Below are 19297 nucleotides of genomic sequence, written 5' to 3' on the forward strand. Positions count from 1 at the left end.
CGGAAAAAAAAACCAACAATAATCTGGTTGTCAATAAATAGGAGTGCGGTTTCTTTTGAATTATCTGCAATGTAACGGTACAAAATGTTGAGAAGAGGAACTGTCATGTTTAAAATGAATCATTATCGACCTTCTACGACTACATTTGTAAATGTTAAGTACTGTGACAGTCACAATATTTTACAGTGGGGACACCTAGGCTGATATAAACCTTTTAAACATGAACATTTTATCCAAAATAGTGAGAAAAGCTCTCAGTTGCATCATAGAGTATTATTAGTATTATTTTGTAAAGTAATAAGTAAAACTCATTAGTGTAACACTTACAATTTTATTCAATAAATAAATAAAACAACAAATCTTTTGTCAGAGATAGTCTCGAAAACGAAAACAAAAGACTGACATAATAATCATACATATTTCGAAATATTTTTTAGACCTTTCTTGAATTATCAAAATCAACATAGTCATCAGAAATCAAGTCATCAATACTATAAAGGTCTATTTTCGATTTTTGTATCCTCAATTTTCGCACTACGCGAGAAAATAATCCATTGCCGTTTTGGGTCAATTTTCGATGCAAGTCTTTCGTTAACCATTCAGAATCATTTTCTGCATTATATCCATTTCTATAAAGTTTTTGACACATCGACACAGACGGAGCTGAGGATCTGTGTATAGCGAAATACAAAGCACTCTGCCCAAGTCGATCGACCACATTTACGTCACATCCGCTTTTGATCAAATATCTAGACACAACATCATGGCCTTCTTGTAAACCAACCAATAAAGCCGTTTTTCCGGTACAGTCTACTTCATTCAAATTACAATCTGTTAAAACAGAGAAAAACAAAAATTATAAAACTGTTTAACAACATATAAAAGTATGTCAACCTACATGTAACGAACCATTGCTAATGAGTATTATTTACTTTGATTAATATCAGAGTTTACAATTAATCATGGTTTGATTTTTTTTATATTAATGATGATTGAAGTGTGAACGCGTCTTCCAATACCACTATATTTATTCTCATACTCATTGCAGAGAGAAATTGGAAGCTTATTTCTTTATTGATTTATAATGTTCCTCATTTCTAATGGTCTATACAATGACTGATTAAGAGTATGCACTTGTCTATATATTAAACTGTTGAAGACCAGGCGTTGTCCTCTTAGGCAATTTTATGAATTGTGTTGTGTCTAGTTGACGTACACGTAGAGCCCACACCTCTGTATGTCTCTTCCACCTTATATCTGTTGAAATTTCGAGTAGGTTTAAAGGAAAGCAATGTATATTTAACACAGAAAAAGATATATAGTGCTCTATGTTACACCCAACTGCTTGAAACGAAAATTTCCTCAATAAATAATATTCATATTTCTTCGCTGAAGAACTATTTAAAAATGCAGAAGATTGGTGAAAACTGAACACTAAACCAAAAGGCATAATATATTTACCTGATTTAATCAGCACTTTAACAGCTTCTAATTCATCAAAAAGGGCTGCTCTCATTAATGGAGTCTGTCCTGACAGATTTTGAACATTTACATTGCAACCTGTTAAAAGAAAAAGAAGCGAATTATAAATATGCTTTTTTCACATTTAAAACATGTTAATATAAAGTGCGAGTTGTTTACTTATTTGGTTTATTTAAAAATAAATGTTTCGTTTACTGTAAATTTAGAAATTATTGCGTCCATTTATTGTTGCGATTTTGTCATTTTAGACTTAAATGCGATTTTAATTTTCACGTTTTTAAGAAAAATTCTGTTGTTTTCATATAAAATATTTCAATATGCGAGTTTAAATTATTGCGTTTACAACTCTCGCATTTTTAGCAATAATAAAATCCTCGAAATAATTTCTGAATTTACAGTATTTTTTCCTACACTCTCTTGAATGTTCATCATATTTTGTTCGTGTTTTAGTTTTTTTTTAAATGAATCAACGCTAGTCCATCGAAGAGTTAATACAAATGTAGTATCTTTAATTTTATGATGCAATCATTACACTATCATCATTATTATATACATTAATTTGAATATAAAATTATTTCTTCGAGTATAATGAAATTTTAAAGCATGCATACCTTTGTATATAAGTAATTCCAAAACTTCCACGTGACCACTATCCACAGCTTCGTGGATCGGATAATTCAATGCTTTATCATGTAAATCTGGATCACCTCCGTTACTTAAAAGATGTCGGACGATTTCAATTTCACCATATTTTGCAGCATAATACAAAGAAGATCTTCCTTTACTGTCCGTTGCATTAACATCCTTTGTTTTATCAGCATGAATAGTTGGTGCTGAGTTTGATCTCCGTTTTCCCGCTTTTCTGTGAATTCGAACATTTTCTTTCGAATGCTCCCTGTCCTCTTTTAATGACCGAAAACTCATATTGTTAAATCCAAGTAAAACTATTTCTTAGAAAATTCAATTATAATGCACTAACGCTATTTCCTGTTTAGAAAAGGAAACAATGTGTAAAAAGTGATTTTTTGTCAAATTGAATGTATGTCCATGTAAGTTTTCTATATAATGTGATCGTCACAAATAGATGTGATCATTATATACTTAGACCGCCCATTAACCTGTCAATCATATGATAGATCATAATTACCTCGTTTGTTCCCAATACACAATGTCACATGCCGGAAAACATTGATGTATATATTTTTTACAAGGAGACATATTCAAATAATATTAAAATTTTTAAAATATTTCAATGTTTAATTGTTCGTGTTTTGAAAGATAATTTAAAATTGGAATGCGGCTTACAACCAATGAAGTTTTAAAGTTTCAAATAAAAGTTAATATGTACATTTATATCTTTCCTAACAGTAAACATGTGTATGAAAATAGACCAAACCAGACAGAAATATATGCATATATGCATTCCTTTCAACTTGCAATTTATTGATATTTTTAACTACCATGTTTTGATTCAAGCGACAGTGAGGAGTCGTATGTTATTGTATATGAATAGACGATTATTGAGGATCAGATGTACTCCTCATGTTTATAGCCTGTAATATACGATTATTGGTGATAATCGAGAATGTTCTTGTTCTTGCCTAATTTAAAAACTAAAGAACTGTATGAGTTACATGCTGTTCAAATCTGCCAAAGACCAAAGAATCATCAATTATACAAGATGTACAGAAATGCTCATATTAGTGAAACCCTTGGTTCGAAGATTATGAGTTATTGCACAAAGTCATGCATGACGATTTGTAACTCATCATCATACCCAACTATATCAGTCCTATTCAGGACCGATAACTCTGTCGATAGATATAATCGGGTATACAATATTGTTAAAACCAGACCAATCGTATTATACGTCTTTGTTGGAATGTATACAAAAACTTCTTTTTTTTACACAATTTAAACTTTATAACGATTCATTGCCTGGATTTAACTTTAAATATTGAATTAAAAAATAAATAACAATAAAATCATATTCAATGATCGAAATTCTTTTATATTAAAATTTGAATCAGAATATTTCTTTAATAATTATAGAAACATATAAATATTTGAACGCCTTTTATGCAAAAACTATTTTTTTAAAGACATTTTCTTAATATTCATATTTTCCTAAAGTTTATTATGAAACAAAATTCTTCTGATTTGACACGGGAAGGAGAAGATATTTATTTGTACATTTATGAAAACTTTTGTATATCACAAAATTTAAACTCTGGTAATACATGTATACACACTGACAGGATGTTGAATGTCACCTGGTTGCTTTTGGTTTGCACGTCTACCTGACAATATATTATGATGTAACATTATAACCCTAGTTAGATTTCACCTGTTCGGTCAAGGAATGAAATTTTAAAGGTATAGAATATTAATCTACATTTGTATAATAATTGAACATTGATTTTTTTCTCTTAGGATGAAAACATTTTTTTTTGTTCTAAAAGGAATGTATAAATATATTTCTAAAGAAAGATAAAATATACAAAAAACTTGAAAAACACCTTTAAAAAAAGAAGAGATTTTTTTTATTATAGATATTGTAAACTATTTTCTGGTAACAGTATCTCCTGGATGAATATCTGTCAAAATAAATGTTCCCGTGTCACACTTAAAATATTTTTTTTTATTAAGAAATTTTGAAATCAATGATATCGAAATATCGCTAAAGGAAAATAACAGAAACATCAGAGATTCTGTATGACAAATTAAATATACTCTAGGAAAGTCTTACTATAGCAATCTTTGATTTGATGCAACATTTCCAGATGATACATCAGCCGCCATTTTGAAAAATCTCGGAAAATACCCTTTTTTAAGTCGATGTTTGACCGAATTTGCCCTGAAATTAAACTGTTTTAAGTAGTATTCATCGCAAGCTATATGTTTGAATATACTTAATCGATTTGCAAAGTTTGTGTTTTATTTAAAGAATTTCTTTATTTGTTGTAAAAGAAGACATGGGTATCGGTAATTTAGCATTGAGTCAACGGAGAAATGACGAGTCACAGAGCTCCAGATAAGAATTCACAAATTGGGGTTTTTACCCACCATTTTCTTATATAATTGGGTGATAAAGTTTTTTAATTGCATTATCAATTCCAATTCACCCCTCAAGTTGATACCAAATTGGGTTTTTCACCACCAAGCTCCTTAATGTATTGGGTTTGTTCATCAACACAATATTAATATTTAAGCAATATCAACCCCAGATTTTTATCCATCTTAAATATGTTTCTTTCTTTGTTTAGCTATTTTATTTGGTTTAGGGTAAGGTTTAGGGTTATTTGCTAGTTTTTTTTTATGTTTATTCACTGAGGAGCAATTGTAGGATTAATTTGTGGCCCGTTTCAAACCTTCGGCCATTTTTGTATTTTCTCACAAAAACGGATATTTGCATTCACAGGCACTCGTCTTATACCTTTATATAATGAATTGTGAGACCAGTGCCTGTGTGTGTATTCATAAATTAACCGTAAAATGGAAAAAAAATTAGTATAAAAACTCTATTATACTTGAATGTTTTTGTTTTATTCAATTTACATAAATCTGGGTTTAGTTGTCTTTTATTAGCAATTTTGGTTTCTGATGCTATATCATGTCATAATTGATTTGGCCATTTCACTTTTTCCAACTGATTTCGTTTTTGACGAAACCCCTTGTTTATTAGCAATGTTCTCGTTAAGGTACGCACACACGCCTGTGCGTTCGATGGACGCTTCCTAAAAACACTGGCTGAGTCTTGTTATCATCATAACTTTCCCTCAGCTTAAAAACATGCTTTTATTCAATATTTTTACCGGACATTCACTTTTGTTTTAATTCAATGTATGTTATGATAAATCCTGAGCAATGCAAAAAATATATGACTACATGACACACGGTAATTGGATAAACGCCGAGAAGATCGAAATGTTATCAAAAACACGTGTACCTATTGAGCAAGGGAAAACTCCAACAGGGACCCATTTTAGCTGCTTGATGCAGGGATCTATTTTTAGAACGAAAGGAAATATCCAATTATAAATATTATAAAATAGATTTACGCGTTGACTGTAAACAGATAAGGGTAAATAACGCAAACGGTAGCTAATAAAAGGGTCGAGAACTCATGGTTTTGGTATATAATTGGGTTTTCCTTTGAATTAATTGGGTTATTGAACCCTGCAATGGACAATTGCATTGGGTTTTTTATTATTTGTATTGCGTGATCACGCAAATACGCAGCTTATCTGGAGCTCTGCCGAGAAAAAGTGCATGTTTTACGATTCCGATTTGACCGAATTTAATCAAAAATTAAACTGTTAGGACCAACATTGTTTGATAGAAATGTGTTTGAATATCAAGGATTGATTTGCAAAAGTAAGAAAACGGGTCAGGTTTATGAGAAAATTTAACTTTATTGAAGCATATATGCATTTTATATGGGGAAATATAATACAAAATGGCGGCTATTATACGTCACAAAAGTCACGTGATGTCCAACTTAGTTGGATATGTTGTATGTTTCCTATTATCTCAGTTTGTGGCTTTAATCACAGCAATTGTTTTCTCTATCTACAAGTGGCAATCTAGTTGTCCCCGACCTTTATGGTATGTATAGTTAATTCTTTCTTGTCTTGAACATGCATGAAATATTTGTCACTGGACGTTGAACAAAAATAAAATATGTGCCAAATACACCGATTACAAGATACAATATAATAATATTGTACTAGTGTACTATTTTCAAAAATGTAATACGTGTTATATCAATGGCCTTGTTTTCAAGCTTTAAAGTTTCTATATGTTCTAAGGGTATTAAGCATGCATGAACATCGCATTTATACATTGGAAAACGTTTTTGATAATTATGAATACAAAGAACAATAGAATTTATTGATAGCTTTAAATAGAAATACAAAATAAATTTTGTCATTCCATATTGATAAAATTACAGTAGTTTTTTTAAACGAGAATCACGTAAAACATTATATAAATAACACATAGCTGAGAGGGTGATATTGCAGATTGTTACTCCAGGAAAACATTTTCAACCGCGGCGAAGCCACAGTTGACAATACTTTTTCGAGGGATACCAATCGGCTCTACCACACTTTCAGCTATGTGTTATTTAATTTATTATACTGAATGTCGTATTATTATTGTCTTTTACAGATTAATTTTATTTTGAAAATATTTTCTTTGACGCCACGTACATAACATCGTAACGGGTATTAGAAAAAACAACAAAAGTTGGGCAGGATGCTATTTTTTTTTTGTGTTTAGACAGTCTTATGAAAAAATCTGAACCAAACGTAGAAGTTGTCACGGTAGTTATCTACCCCAAATTCATGTATTGTGTTTTGATGTTATATTTGTTATTCTCATAGGATTTTGTCTTAAGCTTAATCTGTTTCTGTGTGTGTTACATTTTAATGTTGTGTCGTTGTTCTCCTCTTATATTTAATGCGTTTCCCTCAGTTTTAGTTTGTTACCCCGATTTTGTTTGTTGTCCATGTATTTAAGAGTTTTGAACAGCGGTATACTACTGTTGCCTTTTTTACGCATTGTATTTAAAAACTTGAATTAAATTCATTACCCTTTAAATTATCGATATTTGATTGGTCTGCACGAAAATTGTCACCCGCTCAGCCATGTGATAGGGTTAATTGACACCCTCGTATTAGCCGACCAAAATCATGGCATTTTAATGGAAGTATAATAATATGAGTTGGCAAACATGGTGTACCATAAAGTTTTAATTGAAATTTTGATTAATTTACCTTATAAGTCTACCACTAATGATAATTATACATGTAAATTAAACTTGTCATTTTATTTTCGATATAATTGATTATTAGTAACCTGAAGGCAAAACATGTTCTTTGTCAAGTATTTGTTTAATACAATACATATATGTAATCATGAATCGTTAATTGCTCACTCGTTTCCTTTGATGTGAAGTGATGAAAATGAAGAGAACATTTTCATTTGTAAACGTTTCTTCTTCTTTAATGTTTATCTATTTCATATAATTAAATTCATTTAACGTCATTACAAGTTTCCCCGAATACGAATGTTTGCTATTTTGATGCCAAAAATTGTTGTGTCACTCCACTCGTTCTGAGTATAATCAACATCCTAAATCCTAAACCAGAGGCCGTTTGTCTCAAATCTTAAGTTTGGTTGTGTTATATTTGTCGGTATGTACATATATGAAAAGTCCTAAAAGAAAATATATTATTGCATCACAATATGTTTATTTCCTTCAATATCATGGCTTTTGATAGTGTTATTTTCCATCCAAAATTTGGAAATACCCCCCTACAACAAATAGTTTGAAAATGATAGTTGAATATAATAGAGACAACATTGGGAATGTGTCCAAGAGACAGCAATCCGACAATAAAATAAAACAAGAATGTGTCAATAGTACACGGATGCCCACTCGTACTATCATTTTCTATGTTTAGTGGATCGTGAAATTGGAGTAAAAACTCTCATTTAGCATTAAAAACGATTATAGAAATAGAAAGATCATATCATAAGGCACATGTATACTTAGTTTCAAGTTGATTGGACTTCAACGTCATCAAAAACTACCTTGACCAAAAACTTTAACCTTAAACTTGTACTATCATTTTCTATATTCAGTGGACCGTGAAATTTTGGTAAATTCTCTAATTTGGCATTAAAATTAGAAAGATCATATCATAGGGAAAATGTGAACTAAGTTTCAAATTGATTGGACTTCAACTTCATAAAAAACTACCTTGACCAAAAACTTTAACCTGAAGCGGGACAGACTGATGAACGAACAGACGGACGAACGAACGAACGATACGACGCACAGATCATAAAACATAATGCCCCTCTGCTATCGTAAAATGTAGGTTGGGCATAAAAACAACCATCAATAGGTCTTTAACATAGCGATGAAACCCATCACTGTGAGGCTACTTCAGCTGTGCTTTTCACACTGTAAATGTGTACAAGTTCAATTCAAATGGACGTCATACTTAACTCCTAAACATGTTTATAAATGAAATGAAATGAAAACCAAACACAACTAACAAAGACCAGACGCTCCTGACTTGGGACACGCGCAACTTCATAAAAAACTACCTTGACCAAAAACTTTAACCTGAAGCGGGACAGACTGATGAACGAACAGACGGACGAACGAACGAACGATACGACGCACAGATCATAAAACATAATGCCCCTCTGCTATCGTAAAATGTAGGTTGGGCATAAAAACAACCATCAATAGGTCTTTAACATAGCGATGAAACCCATCACTGTGAGGCTACTTCAGCTGTGCTTTTCACACTGTAAATGTGTACAAGTTCAATTAAAATGGACGTCATACTTAACTCCTAAACATGTTTATAAATGAAATGAAATGAAAACCAAACACAACTAACAAAGACCAGACGCTCCTGACTTGGGACAGACGTAAACATGATGCGGGTTAAAATATGTAGTGAGGTCTCAACCCACTTATTCCTTAAGTCATTATAGAAAAAAAAAAGAAGAAAAAAACAACAAGAAAAAAAACCCAACACAGCAATACGGACAGTAAATTAAAATCAAAGGAAGCCCAGTCTGAAGGTTGCTTCTTCATGCGACTTAAGTTCTATTTATATCACTTCTATAATCATCATAAATTATACTAATAATACTAATAATAGTATATATTATCAGAGCATAAAGTTTACCCTGAATTGATTATATTTAGTATCTAACATAATAACCGTAACTTGTATTTTCCCTTCCATAATTTAAACAAAATGCCATCTAATCATCTATCTCGACACAACATTAAAATGTAACACACACAGAAACAGATTAAGCTTAAGACAAAATCCTATGAGAATAACAAATATAACATCAAAACACAATACATGAGTTTGCAAACATCATTGGCTCTTGGTTTTTTTTTTTTTTTTTAAATATTTCTAATTGAAAATGGGCGAATATGTGTATAGAAAGCAGCAAAATAACATACGCAAAAATAATCTCAAATTATAAATAATGAAACTACCAATTTTAAAACCATGGATTTTTCGAAATAAAACCAGGTGTCACATTTGTTGAAACATAACTGTTTATAAAAGAGTAACCGACTATGTGTTTACGGTATACATCATTCAAAGTGGCATTTTAGATAAAAAAAAAATAAAATAAAAAAAAGCATAAAACAAAACGTTGAGATTATGGGTTTTAAATTTGAGAGTTTGTGAGTTTAAGATAAAATGAAAATTATATTTCAGTGATTTCGATGATTTCCTATTTTGAAAAAGATCAATTAGTTCTATTTCAGAAATTAAAAAAAAAAAACTGATTTCTTCTTTTCGATAATAGTTCAACGAGCAAAATTGATGGTACATTATGTAAGGATTCTCATTTCTAGTTGTGATTTACCGAAGTTGTTGAGTGTATTTATCATATGCCCTTCCAACTACACTTTTTTTTTTATTGATCATCGTCTTGCTTTTGATTTTGTATATTGTAAAACGAGGAAACAGTTAAACAGAAATGTTAAAAATTATACTAAATTGAGATTTAAAGCCTGTCATATCATATCGCTGCAAATCGTTTATTTTCTATATATTTCTGTTGTAATTGTTGTCTTAAGTTGCAGTTTACCGATCATTGTCTTTAGGAAATGCATTTACTCAGTCACGAATGGAGTAGCTATTATTGATATTCATTATTACAATGACGATCATCGACTGCATTCGTAGTAGCAGACATTTTTGTTTATTAAAAATCATTTTCAAAATAAGGAGCATGCAAATCTTAAAAATTAGAATGATTCAGTTAAAGGCGTTTTTCCAAACTTAATTTTCCTAACATTCTGTGTTAACTATTTCAATAACAGTTTCGATCGTGTTAGGTAAATTTGAACAGTGACAATCATCGATTAAATATTTCAATTTATAAAACAACGAGTGTTTCCAACACAAGTCAAAGAGGACAGAAAAAATAAAGCGACAATAATGTATTGATCATCAAATATCATTCAGAAATACACAAATATGTGACTCAAACAGAAAATGACGAAGGGAATTGCATTAACCATGAACCATTGTCAGATAAAGCACCACAATTAGTTAAAATAATCCCAAAACAATTGTACTGAAATAGTATATTTTTTTACCATTTAGAAACAAGGACACACTAATTGTTGTTCGATAGGGTAATACTTAATCATACATGTGATTTTGAAACTTAAAAGAAAAGAATGTTTCAAAACTAATTTAGTTTAAAAATCTTTGCATTGGTTTGAAAAGTATTTTCACCTATTTAAGTGGTGGGCAAATGATAGTTGATAAAATGCAAAAGTTTGAAAAACAGGAAGAAGGACATCCTTTAATTATGGTAGTGAAACTTGTTGTCGTCAGGAAACAAAATAGCAACATGCATGCATATCATGTTGAATAGACGTTTCAGCTAAATGGTCTACTTGTTGCACGGTTTCAGTAAATGAACACACTTAATGTGATCTGAACTTTTTGATCAATCATGAAGTATAAATACAAGTTCAACTATAAGGACGTTAAGACAATATTCTATCAGCCATTGATAGATTGAAGATTCTTTTAAAGACGATTAAAAGCGAAGACTAGTTCTTTCTGAAGTAAGACCTCTAAACCCAGGAATTTCGCGCACTCCAGTCGTCTTTACGATCCGTGGCATATCATCGTAGTCTTCCGTAACCGTCCTCAGATTAGACACCCTTGAATGTCCGTTACTTAAACCAGTAAGTGATAACATCTTTTGTGACATTGCTCTTCTAACAGGCGGATGTTCGTTTCCTTCAGCGCCTGTATGATGGAAAAATGTAATGTAAATAAAGACAACAGTAGTATATCGCTTATCAAAACTCATAAGTCAATGGACAAAAAACAAAATCGGGGTAACAAACTAAAACCGAGTGAAACGCATTAAATATAAGAGGAGAACAACGACATAACACTAAAATGTAATTACACACACAGAAATGGACCGAGCACCATACAAAATCCCACGAGAGTAACAAATATAACATCAAAACCAAATACATGAATTTGGGATAGACAAATACTGTGACACGTACAGCGCCTGTATGATGAAAAAATGTAATGTAAAATTTTAATTGAATAACACATCTATTCTGTAATGTAAAGATTCTAAATCGGAGTCAAAGTTTCTTGTAACAATTACTGTCATTTTATACATAAGACATTTTCACCTTCAATTAAAAATATTCGCCCTTCACAATGTAAGACGATGTACATAAATAAAGGCAACAGTAGTATACCGCTGTTCGAATGGTTATGGTATTTGTTGAATGGAGTGTTATTTCTTTTTTTTTGTGTGTTTTTAACGCCTCTTTGGAGCACTGCCTTTTTGGACATTTTCGTGGCGGTTAGTTTTATTGGCCGAGGAAGCCGGAGTGCCTGGAGAAAACCACCGAACTTCGATAGGAAACTAATAATCCTAGTCAATTAAGATTGGAGTTGAGTACACGAGCGGGGTTCGAACTTAAAACCTCGGTGTTGACTGGCTAGTGATTACAGTATAGACCACTCTGCCAGGGAGGCCTTTTAAAATGAAGGTAACGTGGAGAGTAAAACAACAGGGAAACATTGAAGAAAACAGAGTGATTACATTCTATAATCAATATTGTTGTCCTAAAAGAGAGGATAATCTACAATATTTTTTTTTATACTATTCCAATTTGGTATTAACATCTGTATTATCTGAATGGTTTGAATTTTCCTTATATATATTTTTATCCATTATCTATTACAATACAATATTCCTTATCTTTTAGCACCCTGTTATTCAATTTTCGTTATTTTGGGGTTTCTTTTTCTCTATCTTTTGATTTTTCCTAATTCTCTACCTGTTTGTCTTTTTTTCACAATCATATGAATGCTATCCAGATCATCATTCATTGTTTCGTTAGTTAATGGAAACAATTTGCTGTGTTCAGTTTGCCATATTTTTGTAAACGGTCATATTATGTAAAAGAGGGATAAACGATACCAGAGGGACAGTCAAACTCATAAATCGAAAATAAATTGACAACGCCATGATTAAAATTAAAAAAAGACAAAGAGACAAACAATAGTACATATGACACAACATGTTGTGTAAATTGTAGATACTCCACGACTGCTTTGGTATATATAAAGTATGGTTGTAGTACCCATTCTTACTTGTATGGGTTTTGAATGTCTTTGTGATTTTTATTCTATTGTTTTTCGTTTGTTTTTTCATGGTATTGTTAGTTTGTTTCCGGCTAATGAATTCGAAGTTGAAAGCCGTACTTTAACCTACAATTCTTAACCTTTTTATGCATGGTGACTTGGATGAAGAGTTTTCTAATTGGCACTCATACAACATCTTCTTATTTATAATTAGTATTAATGCAACTTTACATGTTTCTCATCTCATGTATTCTTAATAAACGAAAACCCAGATATAATAATGACACTCATGTATAAATTTTCTCTCATTAATTTATCTAAGTTTTAAGTATTTCAAGTATTGTATAAAAGTCCTAACATTTCCGTTAGTTTGCATTGAAATATAACCTTCGTCGCCGCTAACATTCATTTTGACACCTTACAGATTCTTTGCGTTAATTACCTTGATTCCAAAAATCATTGTCTCTCATCGAAGATGATTTCACCCTGTGTAATTTTGGAAGTGGTTTTGGCGTTCTGAAATAAATAGTAAAATCTTATGTTTTACATGTTTTATGATGGAGTAAGCGACAAGTTAAAAACAAGGCAACAGTAGTATACCGATGTTCAAAAGTCATAATTTTTTTTCAGTGAAATCAAATCCGTGCTACAAACAAATACCGAGAGAAACACATCAACATAAATAGAGTGTATACCATCCCTCTGCCTTTCGGGAAATGTAGAAATAGATAAATCGGAAAATCATTACCATAACATTAACGATAACTATGTTACTGCACTAGATGGTCAATGTGAAAAATAATGTCTCTTCAATTAAGCATCACCTTAAAAAAATTAATACAAAGGTTGTAGAGTTGATCAAATCTAAATAAAAAGCAAAAGCCGGACAAGGAATCACAGATTTATAAGTCGAAACAAGAATTGTCCCTAGTACAGATGCCGCATTCGCACCATAACTTTCTATGTTCAGGGGTCCGTTAAATAATGATCGACACTATACTTTGGCCTTTATGTTTGAGAGCTCATATCATATGGAACATGTGTACTAAGTTTCAAGTTGATTTTCTTTAACTTCATCAAAAACTACATTGACCAAAAACTTTAACTTGAAGCGGGACAGACAGACGAACTAGCTAACGAACAAACGGACACATAGACTGGGAAAAAATATATTCCATTAAGTTGGGTTATATAAATGTACAGGTAGCTTCAAGTTAAACAAATGTAAGAAAAGATTAGTACACTCGCCATATCACATTAGTTTATTTTTTGTGTAACGCATGACAACATTTCTCTGGTGAACAAGTTGAAAATGAAAATTGTATTTTTTATTACGTCCTCATCTAAATACAAAATAAAAAAATACTAATTGGATTTAGTTTTATCTTATATTTCATAATGAATGAATTTACTAAAACTTACTGTTGTTTTTTAGGGACTTCCTGGTATTTTTGGTCATCAGACCGATTCCGACACTGGTGAAATTGACAAGCAAGTAAGATCAATAACAATACTGCACCAACAGCAGAAACAGCAACAAGAATGGTCCATTCTGTTGTATTTGTAAAGTTTTGAGGATTCCCTGTTTCAGTTGCACTAGCCATCAAATTATTTTGATACGAAACATTTGTTTGCTGCGTTGTTGGCTGTGTTGAATTTGGACTTGCTACAATAACTGTCACCGGAACTTCTGCTGAGAGACTCGGTAAACCGCCATCCTCAGCAATGACTTTAAAAGTTAAAATAGAATTGGCAGGCAACGTTGAAAACGAGGTCAGTGATACAATTAATCCATCGTTAGAGACAATAAAAGAACTATTTAGTGATGAGGTCGGATCTATTCGATACGAAATCATTGAGTTACTTCCTTCATCAATGTCTGTTGCAACTGTACTCCCAATGGAAGAACCGAAAGGCGTATTCGAATTGACTGTAAACACATATGCAGTACTACTGAACACTGGGGCGTTGTCATTTATATCGTGTATGTATATAGTTACAAAACACGTGTCGGTTAAGCCGCCATTGTCTTCAATATCTATATTTATATTGATTTCAGATGGCATACTCGATTGGTCGGAATCATAATCTAAAGAAAAGGAAAGAATTCCAGTTGACTCATTCACTGAAACATATCCTACTCCACTTCCATTGGTCATTCGATACAATATGCTATCGCCAATGTCCTGATCTACGTATGGTGGCAGCTGTCCAATTAATGTGTGTGCCTTAGTAAAAAATCCTAACGCGTTAAAATTAGTGAAAAGCGAGCATACTTTTGATAAGAATATTTTTAAAATTACATATGTAATTTCTTTAAGCAGATTGCACTATACTCTTTTATTCTACTATTTGATAAATATTATATGTAAATAGATAACCAACTAAATTGTTTACAGTGTTGCAGCTTGTCTGTACCAAGTCAGAAATATGACAGTTATTATCCATTCAAATCATGTGTTTGAGCTTCTGTTTTTGCCATTTGCGTAGGGATTTTGCGTTCAGAGTTTTCTTCGGAGCTCAGTATTTTTTTAATTTTACTTTTATTATTGCATACGTAATACATTCTTCAATCATTTTACATTTTTCTGTGATATGTAACATGTCTTATGTACATTGTCAAGGTTACAGAGTTTTTTTGCTGTTGAAAAGTGTCTTTTATTTCTGTTGAATATGGTAATTACTCTTATATAGTTATTGTTTTGGTATTTCACATAGATAATCCCATATTTCAATTTCTAAAACAGTTAATAAATATAGTGCAGTTTATATTGCACATTATATTTTTTTGAGTTAAGTCACTTACCTCTGATTCATTTACCCATAGATATAGCGCCGACGCTTGAAAATCAGGTGAATCGTTTACATCCTGAATTGTGATTACAACCGACCCAAAGACGGTATTAGTATTATCAGATACTGTGAATGTGATGTTATAGGTTTTGTCATTTATCAACTCATAATCCAATATGGCACCCTGTTTAGTGTAAAGTGTAAATGCTGAAATAATAAAAATGCATTAAGCCGTAATGATTTATGGTTTATATTTTAGCTGTGTACACACTCAATGGCTAATTTATTGTTTTTTTTCTATTTTCGCAAAATGAATCTTCCACGATAAGTCTACTTTATAGGCTCTCACAATTTTTCTTTTTTGAAGCTTCCTTCTACAAATGGCATCTCCCCCCCCCCCCCCCCCCCCGATTTTAATAATATTTTATTAAGAATTTAACGAGTCAAGAAAGAAGTAAAAATCATATGTTCATGCCTGTTGTTTAAAATTTACAAGTCAGAGCGCTATCAAATGTCGATTTATTACGTCGCTAACATGTTTCTGTATAATAATCACGCTTTTATCATGTTTCTTCATATATTCATACTTAGAACGTAGAACTGTAAACTCACATGTGGAATTGAAAGTGAACAGTGAATAACCACTGGTAGGTTGTACGTCAATCAAACAACTCAAACTATCGATGACGTCACTGTCTGTAACCATGAAACTGAGAATCGACGTCATTGGTGACGTGTCTTCCGGAAGTAAAAGAGAACTTGGCAGATTGTTGATTGCAGGGGGATTATTCCGATCTGAAATACACGTTTTGACATTAGAATAAATGAAGAAAAAAGGTGATAGAAAACAACAACATACCTACCGATTATGTAATGTACTCCTTATTTACTAAAGTAAATGGTTTGTTTGATTTATATTGTTCAAACTGAATAGATTAGAATGTGCTATGTAAAACACTTGGAACGAATTTCCTCTTACCTTACATATAAAATGTGCAGATGATTGCTTCCTAAAGAGAAGGATATGTAAAGAGGAAGATGCCATCTTACTTCAGAAATGGGAAGACACGTATGTCATGCAATTCAACGCTGACATGTGAAAGTTTCTATGGAAAACAAACAAAGGATACTCATAGCAATGAATAACATCACACCACGTGGAAAAAAAATAGAAGTAGTCAAGAATGAAACTGCCTTATTATCAGCCACAACTTATTTCATAGGTACAGTAACCAAGATCCCATACACCATTAGTTATTTCCTAAGGAGAATTACCAGATCCTGTTCAAATTAAATTAAAGCATTATGTTATACCACACAAGTGAATCTTTTATAAAGTATGCCAGTTGGGAGTTGGGACCAAATAATTCAGACAAAAACAGGAAAGCTTTAGAAATGTTACAGGGGAGAGAATCACGTGTTGCAAATGGCGACTACAGAATCATCAGTACCCAGATGATAAACGTTCTTCATATTACAAGAATGCTGGAAAAATGAAGACCATCATGCTGAATCATATAATACACCATATTGTTGCAATGCAATACCACCATAACAATACTTAATACTTAGCAGTGTTTTACTAACAACCAACAAGAAGACATGACATCCGATACATACTACCCTACTGGAGAATACAAAACCAGCAGTTCCTTTTTACATCTTGAATTCGTCTATGAATTACCATCGACTGTCGTCACGGCTTTCACATCGGACAGTTCATGTTGCAAACAAGCAATCGTCCATTAGTATGTGAATACCAGAATATTAAAGTTACAGATTGTTTGGAGGACATAGCGTTAAATTTTTTCTGCGATCGAATGAAAAATACGTGTCATTCTGATAAATGTATGTTTCTTTCTTGAAGTTTACGAGGTGCTTATTTTTTTTTAAATTATAAGTGTATTCATTTGACTTTTATCATGTTTTCCGTGCAAACTTCTGACAAATACCAGAACAAAATATTTTATGTCCTACAACTTCGTTCCTTTAAAACATGTTTAATCATTAGTAACTTCTGCTTGCCTTGGGCTGTGACATACACTATTTAGTGTTCAATTTCAATCGGTATATACATTTGGTACAAGCTATTTAATCAAACAAATGAACGATTACTTATATTATGAATTACTTTTCATTTGTTAAATTGACCGAAAAAGATCAGTCATGAATTTAAAAAAAAAAACATAAAAAAATACCAGGCTTATACGTCTCTATGCGAGACGTGCGATGCTTTGTAGCAAGACAGTAAAAATGTCTTCACAAATTATCTTGAAAAAAGAAGGGAATACTCAATCTCAGTCCTCAATTATGTTTGGTTTGTTTTTTGCTGGGACATAGTTGAAGACTTTCACATACTGTAAATCTACGTATTTTCGCGTTCAGCCTTTTCTAGCCCACATCGCGGCTGTCGATTTCCGATTCATTTAATGTAGAAAAATAAAGACATTTTTCGCGACGATTTATTTTCGCGTTATTTATCTACTCATGAAAGTTAAAAATTAAATCACTCACGAACATTAGTTGGTTTACAGTATAAATAACAACACGACAAAATACGGAATACTGTGGATTCTTTTATTTACGTTGGTACCAATTTTTTTTAGCAAATTTTATAGCTACTTATTCCGTGTCTTAACGTTGAGGTATACATACTCATTATCCAACATGAATAACAACAACTGCCGCTTCCAAATAATTGGATGAAATTGGATATTGATATAGCATAAAATGATAGGGTATGGTCGAGATGCTTGATGTCAGACGTGGAAGTGACAGGAGGCAGAGTAGATGGTGGTCTAAGGACTGAATTCCCCTATCCATGGCCAGTTTGAGCCCCTCATGACTCAATTGTGTGCGTTAAATTCAGCTACATTTGAAAGAATAGTCCTAAATATGTTTCAAGAACTGATACATACCATAGGTCCGAGGATTACGAATAACACCACATCGTACAGACAGACAGATAAATGATTTATTTAACAAGATCGAAAAATAATCTCAATTAACTGCCATATAGAAATGATGAATAACAAGTAAATAATAGAAATGTGACAGTTCGTACTATTCCGTCTCAGGCCATTCTCATTCGAACTAACCCTTTCTTATACCGTAGAAAACCGTTGTTTATCCGCAGTACATACGTCACTAAACGTGTCGTTGCGTACTAAACCGTATCATATCCGTATTTCACCGTGGCTTACTGTAGGAATCCGTATCACTGATGGCGCCAAAATGAAACCCATCCTTCATTATCCGTGGTAGACACGTCAAAACCCGTAGTCATACCGTTGTGCATACGTCCATGATCCGTACCAGACTACGGAAACTCAATTTCTGGGATCATTCGTGAGATTTACTCCAAAGCAGGTCCGGCGAGGTGATCCGTGAATGTGTCACCTAGACATAAACAGTTTTATATGAACCAGTTTGTCTTTTTGTTGTTTTTTTGGGGTTTTTTTTTTTTGCAATAACATAGCCAGTACCTATATGCTTTGAAGGTCCCCCTTGAAACGTAACCCTTTTTCTGAATATGCATATGATACATGATTTTCTTTTTTTTGTTAGTTTATTTTTTTAAATAATGATTAAGTTTTCATCAATTTAATACGAGGGTGAGAGTTATTTCAAGTTCCTTCTTAGACTTTTATCCCATTTGTACTTTTCATGTGTTTGATTCCAAAAACTTTTTTAGTCCATGCCACTTCAATTTGATATCAATACTAATCCTTTGTTAGCCAAAGATTTGAGAATTCTCTGTCCTATTTTCTGCTATGATATCTTTTAAATCAAGCAAAGAAAGTTATGCCTGCACATTTTTG

At 32.1% G+C, this 19297-nt stretch overlaps 2 protein-coding genes across 2 annotated transcripts; both read right to left on the minus strand.

Annotated features, from left to right (window-relative positions):
* Nucleotides 1-317: 317 nt before the first annotated feature.
* LOC134699742 (death-associated protein kinase 1-like) lies at nt 318-2535 on the minus strand. Its single transcript, XM_063561171.1, has 3 exons — nt 2094-2535; nt 1462-1560; nt 318-831 (listed from the first exon to the last, which is right to left on the minus strand). Exons 1-3 carry the CDS (start codon nt 2404-2406, stop codon nt 434-436), a joined length of 810 nt encoding a protein of 269 aa, XP_063417241.1. The 5' UTR covers nt 2407-2535; the 3' UTR covers nt 318-433.
* Nucleotides 2536-11097: 8562 nt separating this feature from the next.
* LOC134699853 (protocadherin Fat 4-like) lies at nt 11098-14903 on the minus strand. The gene is made up of 3 exons (XM_063561260.1): nt 14106-14903; nt 13126-13199; nt 11098-11312 (listed from the first exon to the last, which is right to left on the minus strand). Exons 1-3 carry the CDS (start codon nt 14840-14842, stop codon nt 11098-11100), a joined length of 1026 nt encoding a protein of 341 aa, XP_063417330.1. The 5' UTR covers nt 14843-14903.
* Nucleotides 14904-19297: the final 4394 nt, after the last annotated feature.

This window comes from Mytilus trossulus, unplaced genomic scaffold (assembly GCF_036588685.1).
Source record: "Mytilus trossulus isolate FHL-02 unplaced genomic scaffold, PNRI_Mtr1.1.1.hap1 h1tg000085l___fragment_1__unscaffolded, whole genome shotgun sequence".
Classification (NCBI taxonomy): domain Eukaryota; kingdom Metazoa; phylum Mollusca; class Bivalvia; order Mytilida; family Mytilidae; genus Mytilus; species Mytilus trossulus.

What these genes read in the sequence shown, in the direction of transcription:
- LOC134699853 (XM_063561260.1), bottom strand. Translation starts at nt 14,842, where the DNA reads ATGACCAATGGAAGTGGAGTAGGATATGTTTCAGTGAATGAGTCAACT. An exon ending in GAAGTCCCTAAAAAACAACA is followed by an intron (nt 13,200 to 14,105) that starts GTAAGTTTTAGT and finishes TATTTATTTCAG; the next exon opens with AACGCCAAAACCACTTCCAA. An exon ending in CAATGATTTTTGGAATCAAG is followed by an intron (nt 11,313 to 13,125) that starts GTAATTAACGCA and finishes TCCATCATACAG; the next exon opens with GCGCTGAAGGAAACGAACAT.
- LOC134699742 (XM_063561171.1), bottom strand. Translation starts at nt 2,406, where the DNA reads ATGAGTTTTCGGTCATTAAAAGAGGACAGGGAGCATTCGAAAGAAAAT. An exon ending in GGAATTACTTATATACAAAG is followed by an intron (nt 1,561 to 2,093) that starts GTATGCATGCTT and finishes TTCTTTTAACAG; the next exon opens with GTTGCAATGTAAATGTTCAA. An exon ending in TAAAGTGCTGATTAAATCAG is followed by an intron (nt 832 to 1,461) that starts GTAAATATATTA and finishes CTGTTTTAACAG; the next exon opens with ATTGTAATTTGAATGAAGTA.